General features: G+C 51.8%; 1 protein-coding gene across 1 annotated transcript; it reads left to right on the top strand.

Moving 5' to 3' along the window:
• The first annotated feature begins 1,295 nt into the window (after window positions 1-1,295).
• Window positions 1,296-15,447, top strand: BCAT2 (branched chain amino acid transaminase 2). The gene is made up of 11 exons (XM_065926465.1): window positions 1,296-1,571; window positions 5,758-5,832; window positions 6,153-6,356; window positions 10,333-10,443; window positions 10,540-10,659; window positions 10,808-10,971; window positions 13,361-13,503; window positions 13,668-13,753; window positions 13,940-14,080; window positions 14,157-14,231; window positions 15,036-15,447. The coding sequence occupies exons 1-11, from the start codon at window positions 1,296-1,298 to the stop codon at window positions 15,072-15,074; spliced, it is 1,434 nt and encodes a 477-aa protein (XP_065782537.1). The 3' UTR covers window positions 15,075-15,447.
• Window positions 15,448-16,017: the final 570 nt, after the last annotated feature.

Raw genomic sequence — 16,017 nt, 5'->3', positions numbered from 1 at the left:
GGTTGACACTGCCGGGTCAGAGGGAGAAAGGGCTGGGATCTGGATTCCAGGGTTTGAGGAGGAGGAAACTAGGGGGTGTGGACTCCCCGGCTGGGAGGGAGCGGAGTCTGGCCTCCCCCTCAGATGGGGCGAGGGGCCCTATACGGGGTAAGTCCCCGGGTGCGGAGGTGGGGCTGCATCGCTGCAGCGGGATTGGCCGAGGCGGGGGTGTGTGCGGCAATCGCAGATTGGCCGTGGCAGAGGCGGGGAGCCGCCTGGGCGCCGCACCCTTGCGGCTCCAGCCTAGGTGGTAGGGGAGGAGGACTGGGCAGGTGGAAAGGAAAACAAGGAGACACCTTGCCGGGAAGGACTCAGAATTTGACTGCCCGGGCCTGTGGCTTTTCGTGCTGGGGAACCAGAATTTGGGAGCAAAATGTCTCAGGGTAGAGTGACCTAAAGAGCAGAGTTTGAGGATACAACAGGAACAATAGTTTGGTGTCACAGTAACCTGGATGCAGGCGATGGGGGAACTTCGACCACGGAAGATTTTTTTTTTTTGGGGGGGGGGAGCTGGTGCGCACGGTGACCTCGGGGCATGATATAGGGAACACTGAAACAGGTTTGAATTGCTAGCGATTAGAGAGATCCTGAGGGGCTGTAGGGCTTCCCGAGTGGTTCGGTGGGTAAATAATCCGCCTGCAATGCAGGAGAAGCGGGTTCGATCCCTGCTGAGTCGGGAAGGAGGAGGGCATGGCAACCCACTCCAGTATTCTTGCCAGGAAAATCCCATGGACAGAGTTGGACACAACGGAAGCAACTGAGCGTGCACGCACTCAGCAGGGACTGTCTGCCTCTGGGGGTCATGAAATTGGGGAGACAGTCTTGAAGGGGAATTCTGCCTAGAGCCTGCTCACTGGAGCTCATTGATGAACTGGGGAACTGAACATTTCCAGGCGTCCCTGATGAAAAGGGCTGGAAGGAGGCATGGTGAACCCTGGGTGTTTCTCTCTTTAAAAAGTTACAAAGAGTACACGTATATCTTCTCGTTGGAAAGGAAACCTATATTCAAACAGGGAAGTATTCGGTCAGAGTGAAGCTTCCCCTTCATCCCTATCTGCCATGCTCTTCAGAGTCCTTTCCCTTCAAAAGTGTATTTTTACATAACATCTGCGCCCACCGATCTTAATTGCGTGGTTTTTCTTTTCACCAAGAATCGCGATATGTGAAGATTTCTGCTCCCCACCCCTCCCTTCTTTTCCCTTTAGCTCTCCACCACGGTACTGTACCTATTAAAATGCATTTCTGAAAACCGCTGAATGCACACTCTAGCGTCCGGGCTGGAAGGAGGGTGTGTTTCAAGTTACTCCCTTCTTCTCGCGGGGTCTAGCGCATGCGCTCTGAGGTACAGCCCTGCTCCCCGCGGGCGCCCTGCAACTGGGAAGGCCAGGCCCGCCTGGGGTTCTAGGCTGACAAACCATCCCACAGAAAGAGGCGTGAGCGGGGCGGGGCCGGAACGTCTTTATCCCAGGCCGCGCCCTGGGCAGGCACAGATACCAGTCGCAAAGACCATGGCTGCAGCGGCATTGAGGCAGGTGGGTTCGCGGCCGGGGTCTGGGGAGCTCTTAGGGGAGGCGCACTTCCGGGTGGACCACTTGCCCTCCCGCACTCAGGTTCCGCTGCAGGGAGCCAAGGAGGAGGGGGCCCCTTAAAAAGGAGCACAAGGCTTTAACGGGGATGAAGGGAGAGAAGTAATCGGTGGGAAGGGGGACCCAGGTGGGACTTCTAGGGATGGCTATATGGAAGAGAAGACGGCAATGGGAGAAGCATGGGCCTGGGGCGACAGGATGGGTTAGGAGGGAGGAATCAGCCTTTGGGGGCGACAGGAGAAGATTCCCAGAACCTCTAAGAGTGGGAGCAGGATGAAGGCAGAGTTCAGTTTCAGGTCTGGACTGGGACTAGGACCCAAGGCCCTATTTTCTTGGCAGTAAAGATAGAGGTAGAATGTTGTGTCCCGGAAACCCCTTATCTGAAACTCTGCGCCATGGTTGAAAATAGAGTTAGTACCTCATTGTCATCGACAGAGATTCTCCTGCCAAGAGTGGGACCCTCCATTCTTATTGATACATGTCAACAGGCAGAGCTTCGGAGAGCCTGTGATTTGAGAGAACAAGGTTTCTCACTGAGGAAGGAAACAATAACAACTCGAAGAAGGGAGTCTTTATAACCCTTGACAGCTGCAGCTTAACATTGGGAAAAATGGTTCCTGTTAACTTTGTACCTGACTTTATATGGGACTCTTAGCTTGATGGATAGCAGGACAGATGTTTCCTTTCTGAGTTGAGACAGAGACCAGCCTGGACTGTGTCTGGGACAATCTTGGCTTTATGATGACACTCCTGGGCTGTGGCGGTAGGACAGCCTTGGGCTGTGAGTGCTGGGGTCAGTGGAGATTCCATCATATTATAGAGCCCTGCCCAGTGCATACCCCACCCCAACTCCAACCATTTCTCATTTCCTAATTCAGCCCCAGTCCTTTTTACACCTCTATGTCCCTAAAGCCCAGCGATCATCTGAGATCTTGGGGCCCAGTCCCCCAATTGTTTGGGGTATCAGGTGGTGGGCACCTTCCCTGAGGGGAGGTGAGAACCCTGCCCCCAGAAAAATATCCTGGGAGGATGAAGGCAGCTTCTCCCAGTGTGACAGTGTCTCTGTGGCCAGTACAGATTTATAATCTCCTGGAAACAGTGCCCGGCGCCTTTTCTCTGCCTGTGGGTGGGTTTTCCTGCTCCTCCTCTCTTTCTCTCCTGGATATCTCTGTCTCCAAACATCGCTGAGACTGTTTCTCTCCAGGGATTGGCATCGCTCTGTCTCTGCCAGTCTCTCCTCGTTTCCCTAGGTCTCCCTTTCACTTTATGCTGTCCTCCGAAGTTGGGTCTTGATCTATTTCTCTCCTTTTTCCTGTTCTGTCTCTCTTATGGCTTCAGTTTATCTTGCCTTCAGTATTTCTTTTCTTTTTTTTTCTTGATTTCTCCAGGCTTTACCATGCCTGAATTTCCCTCCCTCGTGTGTCTTGTCTCAGTCTCTCTCTATATATGGTGGTGGTGGTGGTTTAGTCACCAAGCTGTGTCCAACTCTTGCAACCCCATGGACTGTAGCCTGCCAGGCTTCTCTGTCCAAGGGATGTCCCAGACCAGAATACTGGAGTGGGTTGTCATTTCCCCCTCCAGGGGATTTTCCCTTCTCTCTGTATGAAAGTGAAAGTGTTAGTTGCTCAGTCATGTCCAACTCTTCTTAACTCCCGGACTGTAGCTCACCAGGCTCCTCTGTCCATGGGATTCTCCAGGCAAGAATACTGGAGTGGGTTGCCATTCCCTTCTCCAGGGGATCTTCTCGACTCAGGGATTAAACCCAAGTCTCCTGTATTGACGGGCAGATTCTTTATCGCTGAGCTCCTCTATGATCATATCTAATTTGACTTCCCTTGGCCTTGGATTCCTGTTCCTTAATGTCCATGTCTTTTATTTCCTTGTCTCTTATTTTTTCTTATTCTTCCTCCTCTCTACTTTTTTCCTTTTTGCCTTCCTCTGAGGGCTGCTTTCTTGTCCACCTGCTGCCTGCCTCTGCCCTGCCGGTGGGTGTTATCTCCACACCACGGCTGTCTTGTCCGCCTCCTGGCCAGTAATCCGCCCCTGGCGTGGGCAGGCCACAGAGCGCCACCTAGAGGCCATGCTCAGGACCCACACTCCGATCACCCCAGAAGCTGTCTGGCCCTCATAACATCCGGGACCACTCCTCAGACTTCATGGCCTAGACTTTCAGTTCATTTCAGTCGCTCAGTCGTGTCCGACTCTTTGAGACCCCACAAATCGCAGCACACCAGGCCTCCCTGTCCATCACCAACTCCCAGAGATTACTCAAACTCATGTCCATCGAGTTGGTGACGCCATCCAACCATCTCATCCTCTGTCGTCCCCGTCTCCTCCTGCCCCCAGTCCCTCCCAGCATCAGGGTCTTTTGCAATGAGTCAACTCTTCCCATCAGGTGGCCAAAGTACTAGAGTTTCAGCTTCAGCATCAGTCCTTCCAATGAATACCCAGGACTGATCTCCTTCAGGATGGACTGGTTGGATCTCCTTGTAGTCTAAGGGACTCTCAAGAGTCTTCTCCAACACCACAGTTCAAAAGCATCAATTCTTCGGCGCTCACCGTTCTTCACAGTCCAACTCTCACATCCATACATGACCATTGGAAAAACCATAGCCTTGACTAGATGGACCTTTGTTGGCAAAGTAATGTCTCTGCTTTTTTTTTTTCCAATTTATTTCTTTAGCTGCACCAGGTCCCAGCCGCAGCATGTGGGATCTAGATCCCCGATCAGGGGTTGAACCCCGGCCCCCGCCTTGGGGGTGCAGAGTCTCAGCCACTGGACCACTAGGGAAGTCCCTGTCTCTGCTTTTTAATACACTGTCTAGGTTGGTCATAACTTTCCTTCCAAGGAGTAAGCGTCTTTTAATTTCATGGCTGCAATCACCGTCTGCAGTGATTTTGGAGCCCCAAAAAATAGTCAGCCACTATTTCCACTGTTTCCCCATCTATTTCCCATGAAGTGATGGGACCAGATGCCATGATCTTAGCTTTCTGAATGTTGAGCTTTAAGCCAACTTTTTCACTCTTGTTTCACTTTCATCAAGAGGCTTTTTAGTTCCTCTTCACTTTCTGCCATAAGGGTGGTGTCATCTGCATATCTGACTTTAGGACATTCCAAACCCACAGCCCCCATCTCTCCATGACTCACCTACTGACCAGTGACTTCGGCCATTTCCATCTGTTCTGTCCCCGTCAGCTCACAGGCCAGGAGTAGGCTAGGCTATTCCATCTCCGCCAAACCTCATCACAGCTGCCTTCCCACCAGGCTGAGGAAAGAGGTATCGTGAGGTCAGAGACTGTGGGGGAGAAGCCATCCTGCTAGACCCAGACAGACCTTATCTCCCGCTCTGGCCTCGGGCCGGACCACAGGGGAAGTGTTCATCCGAGCAGAAGTGTTCATCCAAGCAGTGTCTCTTGATGACTGGGGTGGTCCCCAAGTGTATGTGGCTGCCCCTCAGTTCCCTACAGCCCTGGGGACCATAGGGAATGGGAATTGCTGGTGTCCAAGTTGTGGGACTGGGGCCTCAAGTAAGCTAAGCCCAGTTGATCTAATGCTCCCAAAAAGAAGGACTTGCAATTCTGGGTCTGAGGGTGGAGGGGGCAGGAGGTCTGGAACCTGAGGTGGGGGCCTGGAATCTGGGGTCTGTAATAGGAAGGGCTGGGGTCCTGGGTCCTGGGGGAGCATGACCTATGGGCCCTCCACTTTTCTAACTCTTTTCAGGATTTGAGTTCCCCAGGGAGGCCTTCACTTACCTCCACACCTTCTCTTGTCGTCCTCTGATCTGGGCTCAGGCAGGGCTGGGGCCAAAGTTCCCTGGGGTAGGAGGCGCCTGTATTTGACTTTGCCCCAGCTTGGAGGAAGGAATGGGAGCCAATTCAGCTCTTTATTGAGACGGCCCTTGTGGGGGCAGGGAGCGGACTTGGCCTCCTTGGGGATCTCCTGCTCCACGCTGATCAGGACAGGGGAAGGGACTGGCCAGGGCCGCGTGCTCTGTCTGGAAGCACTGGGCCTGGGGCAGAGCATGCCCGAGGACATCCTGAGTGCAGGTTGTGGGAAAGATGGGTACCAGGACCCCCTGCTCTTTCTGTCTCCTGGTCTCATCACCTTTCTTACTTCTGTCCCCACCCCCAGATTTGGACCCCCAGATTTCTTCCTGTTCCTTGGTTTCTGTGTGGTCCCAGAAGATATGCCTCATCCAGCTTCAAGGTGACAGTGGGGATTACGGTTTGGATCTCAAGGAAGAGGGGCTGGGGGTCTGGACCAGTGGGTCTGAGGGAGGCAAGGGCTGGGAGCTAGCTTTGGGCCTCTTCAAAAGATCCAAGGTCCAAAGGTGAAGGTGGGTGGCAATGGGTTAGCCTAACTGCTTGCCATCAGGCCTTGGGAAAGAGATGAAACTGCATGTCCCAGAAGCCTCTGGGACGACAGATCCCTCTTCTCTCTGGTTCTCAGCCCCAGGGATTCCTGGGAGTTGTAGTTTTTCAGATTAGAAGCTGTGGTCAGACTCTAGGACGCCTGTCTTTTCTTAGGCTGCTGACCTGCAGCTAGAAATGACACAGGAGCCTCATAAGAAGCCTGACCCCAGCCAGCCCCTGCTGTTCGGGAAGACATTCACCGACCACATGCTGATGGTGGAATGGAACCAGGAGAAGGGCTGGGGCCAGCCCCGAATCCAGCCCTTCCAGAACCTCACGCTGCACCCGGCCTGCTCCGCTCTGCACTACTCTCTGCAGGTGGCAGGGCGACTGCCCTCCCTTCCCCGTCTCTCCCTGCATCTCTTCCATCTTGCTGGGTCTCTTGCTGGGTCTACCTCCCTGGGTTTGCTTTTTGTGTGTTTCTCATTTCCACGCACTCCTCATCCATTTTTCTGAGGCTTGTCATGTTCCAGGTCCCATGTTGGGTGATGCCAGGTCACCCGAGATGAACAGACCCAGTTCCTTCACTTGAAAACCCCCACCCTGATGTTTTGAAAGAACAGCATGTATATTATCTATGGTGAAACGGACCACCAGCCCAGGTGGGATACATGAGTCAGGTGCTCGGGCCTGGTGCACTGGGAGGACCCTGAGGAGTCGGGTGGGGAGGGAGGTGGGAGGGGGGATCGGGATGGGGAATACGTGTAACTATATGGCTGATTCATGTCAATGTATGACAAAACCCACTGAAATGTTGTAAAGTGATTGGCCTCCAACTAATAAAATAATATTTAAAAAAAAAAAAAAAAAAGAAAACCCCCACCCTTTGGTGACCACCCAGGGGGATCTGGACTCTGATGGAGGCAGCTGAGGTATTGTGGGAGGCCAGAAGAGGAACGCCCACCCTACCTCGGATTCGACCAAAAGTGGGGTCTTTCCTGGCAAAGAGGGGAGCCAAGACTCTTAGAGGGAGAGATGACATCAGTATAAAGACACAGTCCAAAGAAGAGCCCGGTATATTTGGGAGGGAAGCATGGGGTTGGAGGCTACGGGGAGGCTGAGGATGTCATCAGAACCCCAGAGGAGCTGGGGCCTTGTCAAGGGCACTGGGAGCCCTGGAGAATTCTGAGCAGGCATGGAGCAGGTAGAGTAAGACCCCTCTCAGGCCATGTGAAGGACAAGCTGAGATCAGAGCCAGGGGGATCACCAGGAGGGGATGGGGCAGAGAGATTCAGGGATGCCAGGGATTGACCGGCTGGGCTAGAGAAGGGCAGGGAAGGCTGAGGACCATGCCTGGGGGTTTGTTTAGTCGGGTGACCATGTAGACCATGAGACCATGCTGATATGGGGACAGAGGAGGACGAGGATTGGCTTTGTGGGACTTGGTGAGGGCCCACAAGGAGAATGACCCAGAAGGCATTTGACCCAGTCTCCAGCTTCAAGCTATGGCTGAAAGTAAAGTCTTTTCCAAAGAAGCTTTACTTGTTGCAAACTTTTGAAGGGACACACTGCAGTTCTAGTAGCTGGTTGGCAGCCTGAGAAATTTTTGTCCCTTATGGAGTCATTCTCCAATGTTAGGCATGGTCTCCCCTGCCTTTTTTTTTTTTTTTTTTTCTCTTTCTTTTCTTTTCAGAATTTTGATGGTTTTTCTTCCCACCTACTCTGGACATTTGATTCGAATGGATCAGTTCTGTGCAAAGGAGACCCAGCGTGGGGAACAGATACAAAGGACGGACGGTCAGCACGTGTCTACAGAGTCCCCCCCAGGAAGGTGGCTTTTGGAGATCACCATTTATTTGGCTCTCCTTTCAGCCCAGTGTGATAGGATGTCCTCCAACAGTACTTTTGGAGAACAAAAGTACTTTTGGGGACCCAATACTTTTTCGTTAGCAGAGTGAGTGCAGATGAAGGGGTTGAGCACCCAAAAAACATGTCTTTCATGATATCTCTTACACAGGGCTTCCCAGGTGGCAGAGTGGTAAAGAATCCGCCTGCCAATGCAGGAGACGCAAGAGATGCAGGTTTGACCCCTGGGTTGGGAAGATCCCCTGGAGGAGGAAATGGCAACCCACCCCAGTATTCTTGCCTGGAGAATCCCCATGGACCGAGGAGGCTGGTGGGCTACAGTCCATGGGGTCACAGAGTCGGACACGACCAAGTGATGAGCACTTTCATTTTTCCTTCTTTTAATGGAGCCTAGAGATTCTTGAGCCGCCCTTGAAGAGCTTTGTCCTTTTCTGCTGCTGTGTACTATTCCATGTTGGACACTTAGGTTGTTTCAGTCTTGTGCTATTATAAACAGCACTGCAGTAAACTCGCAAACACCTCACTTCCTTTAAGAGCAAATATATCTCTCCTTTCAATTTCCGGAACTGTTGACTCAAAGGATGTATGTGATTGTAACTGTTGAAAGATGTTGAGTCATCAGTATCTTCTGTGACAGATGTTGTGATAGAAGTTGTGTCAGTTTCCACACTTACCAGCCAGGCCTGTTTTCCCCTTATCATGGATGACCCTTGTCAAACTTTTAGATGTTGTGTAACCTCCTAAGTGTTTTTAAAGGTACTTCAAAGTAATTTTAATTTGCCTTTTCTTCCCTGATTATGAGTGGAATTGACCATCTTTTCACAACGTAAGAGCCATTTTTAGTTCCTTCCTGTGAACTGTCCATTTTCTTGGCTGATTTTTCTATTAGAGTGGGTTTCTGTATTTATTTGTAGGAGTACCTTTTGTATTAAAGATAAGTCATTTGTGATGTGAGTTGAAAGTTTTTACCCAGTTTGTTCATTTTTATGCAGTCTTTTCTTTTTGGTTTCTTTGATTTGTCATGTTTAGAACACCAGCCCCAATTCAAAATATAAAATGGTCCTCTTGTGTTTTCCTCTATTGCTTATAGAAGAAATTTCATTTAAACCTGAAAATTTTCCTGATGTGAGGTATGAAGGAGGGATCAAAGTTAATTTTTTTTCCTCCCAGAAATGGATATTTGGTTGTTCAGCACCATTTAACTGAATTGATCATGTTTTTACAATTTTTACTGAAATACAGTTGGGTTACAATATTGTGGTGGTTTCAGGTATACACAAAGTGATTCAGTTATACGATAATCCACTTTCTAGTCTCTTGCATTGTTAGATCTATCAGTTCATTTGTCAACGTGACTTTAAGTATTGTAGATTTATAATCTGTTTTCATATCTGATAAGGCAGCTTCCCACTCTTACCTCTTGCCCTTATTTTTACATTTTTTTCCTCAAATACTCCAATTATTTTTATTTTGCATTCTTCATTCATTCATTTATTCATCCAGTCAACAGAAACCTACTATTCACCAAGAACTGCCCTGGGCTCAGTGGGAGTAGGGGGGTGGTTCTTTAGTGATATCTTTATTTATGTATTTGTTGATGAACATTTAAATTGCTTCCATATCTTGGTTATTGTAAATAGCACTGCTATGAACACAGGGGTGCAGGCATCTTTTTGAATTAGTTCTGTCTGATATATGCCTACAAGTGGGGTTGTTGAATCATACGGCAACTCTATTTTTAGTTTTTTGGTTTTTTTTTTAGGAACCTCCATACTGTATTCCATAATGGTTGCACCAATTTATATTCCCACCAACAGTGTAGAAGGGGTCCCTTTCTCTACACGGTCTTCAGCATTGGTTATTTGTAGACATTTGAATGATGGCCATATTGACCTATGAAGTAGTACCTCTCTGTAGTTTTGATTTGCATTTTTCTAATAATTAGCAATATTGAGCATCTTTTCCCTATTGGCCATCTGGGTGGACATTGTATGATTTCATCCATGGCTATTAAAGTACTTCTCTAAAACACAAAAAGTCTATTTAAAAAGATAACTTCTGAGAATTCCCTGGTGGTCCAGTGGTTAAGACTTTGAGCTCTCACTGCCGAATGACCTGGGTTCAATCCCTAGTCGGGGGAACTAAGATCCCACAAAGCATGTGGTGTGGCCAAATAAATAAATAGGTAACTTCCACATCATCCTCATTCCTGAGAAATGGTCCCACTAACGTGGAAAGGGTTTAAGCAAAGTGTGCTCCTTGCTCTGGGTCTCTCTGTTCTGCTTTTTCTGGATTCTGTCCTTTGCTGTCTCCTCTCCTGGTCTGTCGGATCTTTTCTCTCTCTCCGCCTCTCTGTGCTCAGTGGGTTAATCTCTTCCCCGCTCGCTGTATTTTTCTGTCTGTATCCCTGTGTATCAGCCTCTGTCTCTCCTTGGCTGGGTGAGCTGTCTCCCTGAACCCTGGCCTCCCGCCCTTCCTGTCCCTGCAGCTCTTTGAAGGCATGAAGGCGTTCAAAGGCAGGGACCAGCGCGTGCGCCTCTTCCGACCTTGGCTCAACATGGAACGGATGCTGCGCTCGGCCCTCCGCCTCTGCCTGCCGGTGAGGGGCCCCTGCTGCCCGAGGAGGGTGGGGCAGGGGGGCATGGGCGCGGGCCAGGGTCGCGAGGGTCCCCTGACTCATCTTCATCCCACCCAGAGTTTCGACAAAATTGAGTTGCTGGAGTGCATCCGCCGGCTGGTGGAAGTGGACCAGGACTGGGTCCCTGGCAGCGCGGGCACTAGCCTCTACGTGCGGCCCGTGTTGATCGGGAACGAGGTGGGCCGGATCCGGTGGGCTGGGGAGCCACACTTGGGGGGCGGGTTGCCTTCCTGAAGGAGAAGGGCCGGGGACCCAGGCATGGGTCAGGGAAGGGGCTGGGGGCCTGGATTCCTGGGTCCCTGATGCCCCCTTCCGCCCATCGCAGCCCTCGCTAGGTGTCGGCCACCCCACTCGAGCCCTCCTGTTCGTCATTCTCAGCCCGGTGGGCGCCTACTTCTCTGGAGATGCCTTGAAACCTGTCTCCCTCCTGGCAGATCCATCATTCATCCGAGCCTGGGTGGGTGGGGTCGGCGACTACAAGCTGGGAGGGTAAGTAGTGCCTTGCTCACCCCTCGGGTCTGGTGCAAGGGGCATCAGAGACCAGGGTGTGTCTTTGGGTGTCCAGTGGAGAAACTCAGATTGGCCCCCAGGGAAGTCTCTAGAAATGAATTCACACTTAGCTCACTGGTCTCTCCTCCAGGTAGCCTCCCCTGAAAACCCAACCTCCATCAGCTCCTGTCATGCCCAGGGGCTCTGGCATCCACCAGCCTGCCTGTGGACTTCCTGTGGGTTTATCTGTCTTGCCACGGGCGTCGGCTCAGCAGGGCACGGAGGGTTAGGATGCGGATAAGGCAGAGGGCGGGCGTAGGGTGTGTTGGGACAGCAGGTGTGGCCCCAGCTGGGAGTTCATTCAGGTCCTTTCAAAACATATCTCGTGAGGTTTCCTGAGGGCCAGCGTGAACTTCTCGATGTTCAAGCTGGTTTTAGAAAAGGCAGAAGAACCAGAGATCAAATTGCCAACATCCGCTGGATCATCTAAAAAGCAAGAGAGTTCCAGAAAAACATCTATTTGTGCTTTAGTGACTATGCCAAAGCCTTTGACTGTGTGGATCACAACAAGCTGGAAAATTCTGAAAGAGATGGGAATACCAGACCACATGACCTGCCTCTTGAGAAATCTGTATGCAGGTCAGGAAGCAACAGTTAGACCTGGACATGGAACAACAGGCTGGTTCCAAATAGGAAAAGGAGCATGTCAAGGCTGTATATTTTTACCCTGCTTATTTAACTTATATGCAGAGTACATCATGAGAAATGCTGGGCTGGAGGAAGCACAAGCTGGAATCAAGATTGCCAGGAGAAATATCAATAACTTCAGATATGCAGATGACACCACCCTTATGGCAGAAAGCAAAGAACTAAAGAGCCTCTTGATAAAAGTGAAAGAGGAGAGTGGAAAAGTTGGCTTATAGCTCAACATTCAGAAAACTAAGATCATGTCATCCAGTCCCATCACTTCATGGCAAATAGATGGGGAAACAGTGGCGGACTTTATTTTCTTGGGCTCCAAAATCACTGCAGATGGTGATTGCAGCCATGAAATTAAATGATGCTTACTCCTTGGTAGGAAAGTTATGACCAGCCTAGACAGCATATTAAAAAGCAGAGACATTACTTTGCCAACAAAGGTCCATCTAGTCAAGGCTATGGTTTTTCCAGTAGTCATTTATGGATGTGAGAGTTGGACTATAAAGAAAGCTGAGTGCCAAAGAATTGATGCTTTTGAACTGTGGTGTTGGAGAAGACTCTTGAGTCCCTTGGACTGCAAGGAGATCCAACCAGTCCATCCTAAAGGATATCAGTCCTGAGTGTTCATTGGAAGGACTGATGTTGAAGCTGAAACTTCAATTCTTTGGCCACCTGATGCGAAGAGCTGACTTATTTGAAAAGACCCTGATGCTGGGAAAGATTGAAGGTGGGAGAGGAAGGGGACGACAGAGGATGAGATGGTTAGGTGGTATCACCGACTCAATGGACATGAGTTTGAGTAAATTCCAGGAGTTGGTGATGGACAGGGAGGCCTGGTGTGGTGCAGTCCATGGGGTCGCAAAGAGTCGGAAACGACTGAGCGACTGAACTGAACTGAACTGAACCCCTGTGCTGGGTGAAGCTGGGGACACAGATGAGTCTGATCTGGGCCCTGCCCTCCAGGGGCTCCCAGGCTGGTGGGAGCTCCAGTATCCAGGGCGGCACATGCTCTGATGGAGATGACCAGACACGGGAAAGTCTTCACAGAGGAGGTCCGATGGGAAGGGCGGAGATGGTGTCCTGGATACAGAAGTGGTGTGTATGTGAGTTGCTCAGTCGTGTCTGACTCTTCACGACCCCATGGACTGTGGCTCAACAGGCTCCTCCATCCATGGAATTCTCTAGGCAAGAATACTGGAGTGGGTCGCTTTCAAATCCTGGGAACACACCAGTGGAGGCAGAGGGGAGGGGCAGAGTCACCGAAGTTGTCAGAGAAGAAAAATAAGTCTGGTTTTTGCAAAAGGCTTAACAGGTAGTCCCAGACCAGGCCCAGCCCTGACACTGGACTAAAGGGCTGGGATCTTGTCCCAGAGGCAGTGGGGAGCCCTGGAAGGCTTGTCAGCAGACGAGGTGAGAGGTCAGCTCCGGGTGAGAGACAGTGAGTGTTAAATCAGGGCAAAACGGGAAAGCATCGAGGTGGCCAGTTGATCACAAGAGCCCAGAGGAGGCTTGAAACCCAGCCTGGAGGTTCAGTAAGCCTCTCAGAGGAGGTGACGTCACAGGTGGTTTTGAAGGACCTCACAGCTGTTTGTGAGTCAGGTGGGGGCAAGATGAGCGCTGGTCTGTAAAGACTCACATTGGGGGAAGGCTGAGGTCCCTTGACCTGGTCCACCATGTTGCTGTCCTCCAGGAATTACGGGCCCACTGTGTTAGTGCAGCAGGAGGCACAAAAGAAGGGCTGCGAGCAGGTACTCTGGCTGTACGGGCCTGATCACGAGCTCACCGAGGTGGGCACCATGAACATCTTCGTCTTCTGGACCTATGAGGATGGGGGTGAGCCCACCAATGACCAACCCCAGGCCGGGTGGAAGTGGGTGGGAGCAGAAATTCTTAGGGGCTGCAGGTCTTGGTGCTTGGCTGTGAGTGGGGAGGCTCCTAAGAGGATGGGATGGTGTGAGGTAACACGCCCCCTCCCGCTTCTCTTCCACCTTACCCAGTGCTGGAACTGGTGACCCCCCCACTGGATGGCGTCATCCTACCTGGAGTAGTCCGACAGAGTCTGCTGGACCTGGCCCGGACCTGGGTGAGGGCATGCTGCCTTCGGGTGGCCAGAGCGATGGTGTACTGCTGTGTTGCAGGGCTGGAGTACTGGGAGGGGGTGGAGGGGACTGGGGCACAGTGGCACGTCTCTGTCTGTTTCACCATCCGCACGGAGGGAGTGGCAGGGCAGCACCCCAGGCTCAGAGGTTATTTGTGTCTCGCCCCGCAGGGTGAGTTCCGAGTGGTAGAGCGTAAGATCACCATGAAGGAGTTCCTGCGGGCGCTGGAGGACGGCCGGGTCCAAGAAGTCTTCGGTTCAGGCACCGCTTGCCAGGTCTGCCCCGTGCACCAAATCCTGTACCAAGGCAAGGTGAGGAAGGGCCGGCTTGGACCTTCAGGGAGAAGAAGGTGGTGCGGGCCCGTCCTTACCACTCTTTCTTCCCCAGCATGTCCACATTCCCACTATGGAAAACGGGCCCCAGCTTATCCTCCGCTTCTACAAGGAACTGAAGGCGATCCAGGTGAGGTGCACCAGCTGGGAGCGGGGCTGGATGCTCGGTTGCCCAAGAGAAGTTCCCGTCTCACGAGCCTCAGAACTGAGGCTTCCCCTCCCCCACCCCCCACCATAGTCCCACCAGCTGAAAACGGCTCCTTCCATCGGCCTCTGGGCCTCCGATTGAGTTTCCTTTCCTCGAGGCCCTGTGGCCTAGAGCACTTCTTGGGACTAAATGGGGCTTCTCTGTGAGCCTCGGGAGCCCTGGCTTGAGAAATGCCCTTCCCACGAGCCTCGGGACCTGAAGCCAACATTCTGGTCACTGAGTTCCTAGTCCCAGGGGTCCCCAGGAGCCCTGGGCTATTCCACTGGCTTGAGAAATCTGGCTCCTACCAGCCTCTGGACTCTGCCCCGACTCTGTGGCCTAAGAACGTTTCCTATCATAACTGATTCGTCTGAACCGAGCTATCTGGCCTTTCCTGGCACTGGAACTGGAGCTCCTTTTCTGTGAGCTTCTGTAAATTCCTGAGTATCTGGACCGAGAACTATACCTCCTGCCTATCCAGGTTTTCTCAGCTGAAGAACTTTCCCCCCCGAGCCTTCAGAGCCTTACAAGAACTCCTCTTTGCAGAACTACAACTCCTTTGGGCCTCTGCGCCATCTTTGCCACGATTCCTCCTCCCCATGGTTGTCGGTGGGCTTCCAGGAAGCGGACTACATTTCCCATGAGGCCCTGGGGCGTAACTTTGCCGGTACTCAGGCTAGGATGCCCCAGGGCCTGCTGGGAGTTGTAGTGTGGCTTCCTCTCACCTCCGCCTGTGTTCTCCCGTAGTACGGATCAAAAGCCCATGAATGGATGCTCCCGGTGTAATGCTCTGGCTACGCTGGACCACTCCACGGACCACTTACCTGTAGCATCCAGCCCCTGTTGGACCTTCACCTCCGTACCAATGACTCACCTGAAGTGCAATATGAAGTAAAAGACGGGGGAGCCGGGATGCCTGGGTCTCCGGTGCTCCCACGTTACACTCCCAAAGCCATAAGGGCCTGACCCAGGCGTCTTGGCCCCTAGCCCCGCCACTCAGGCCTTGGGGACCCGTACTCCCCGCTGCTCCGTGTTGTGGGTCAGGGATACACCTTGACCCCCAAATCTGCATCTCCGTTTTCAGGCCTGATCTCCCGGTGCTGCAGTTGATTTTTTTTTTTTTTTCCCCAGCTGCGATTTTGAAATAAAATGCCAAAGAACAAGACATTAAGTTTCATCTTCAATGAAGCAATTCAGCAGCTCTAGCGTCTTAACCAGGAACGCACATGTTCAACCCATTTCATTTTCAAGGGCCCAGCAATCCAAACCCTCAAAGTCCTGGTGGTTTCTCAGATGGGGAGATTTTTCCACTTGTCACAAATTGAGCTTAGCATCTTCCCTTGCTAAGCTGTGCCTCCCCCACCTCCCCATCTTGCAGGACAGCCCCACTGTACACTTCAGTCACTCTGCCAGACCCCTCTGCACTGTACCCTTCCCCCCAAAGCCCCTGAGTCCCCAGTCCTGTCCTCTTTCCCCCGACTCTGTCTTCTTGGCTTCAGCTCAGATCTTGTCTCCTGCTTGGACCCTTGTCCTGGCCTCCAGTTTGACCTGGAAAGGGTCCTTCTAGACTCAGAGCTGTCCCTGCAGGGCCAGGGCTACAGGTCTGGATTCTGGATTCTAGCCTTCTGTTATTTTATCAGTGTGTAACCTGGGGTATCCCACCTGAGCTCTGATCCTGGGGGAGACCCTGTGGGACTATTGGGTAGACTCTGTTTGTGGCCTGTCCAGC

This window comes from Muntiacus reevesi, chromosome 2 (genome assembly GCF_963930625.1).
Source record: "Muntiacus reevesi chromosome 2, mMunRee1.1, whole genome shotgun sequence".
NCBI classification, from domain to species: domain Eukaryota; kingdom Metazoa; phylum Chordata; class Mammalia; order Artiodactyla; family Cervidae; genus Muntiacus; species Muntiacus reevesi.
Note: the sequence above shows the minus strand (reverse complement) of the source record. Positions and strands in the feature narration are given on the sequence as shown.

What these genes read in the sequence shown, in the direction of transcription:
- BCAT2 (XM_065926465.1), top strand. Translation starts at nt 1,296, where the DNA reads ATGCACACTCTAGCGTCCGGGCTGGAAGGAGGGTGTGTTTCAAGTTAC. An exon ending in CCCTCCGCCTCTGCCTGCCG is followed by an intron (nt 10,444 to 10,539) that starts GTGAGGGGCCCC and finishes CATCCCACCCAG; the next exon opens with AGTTTCGACAAAATTGAGTT. An exon ending in AAATCCTGTACCAAGGCAAG is followed by an intron (nt 14,081 to 14,156) that starts GTGAGGAAGGGC and finishes TTTCTTCCCCAG; the next exon opens with CATGTCCACATTCCCACTAT.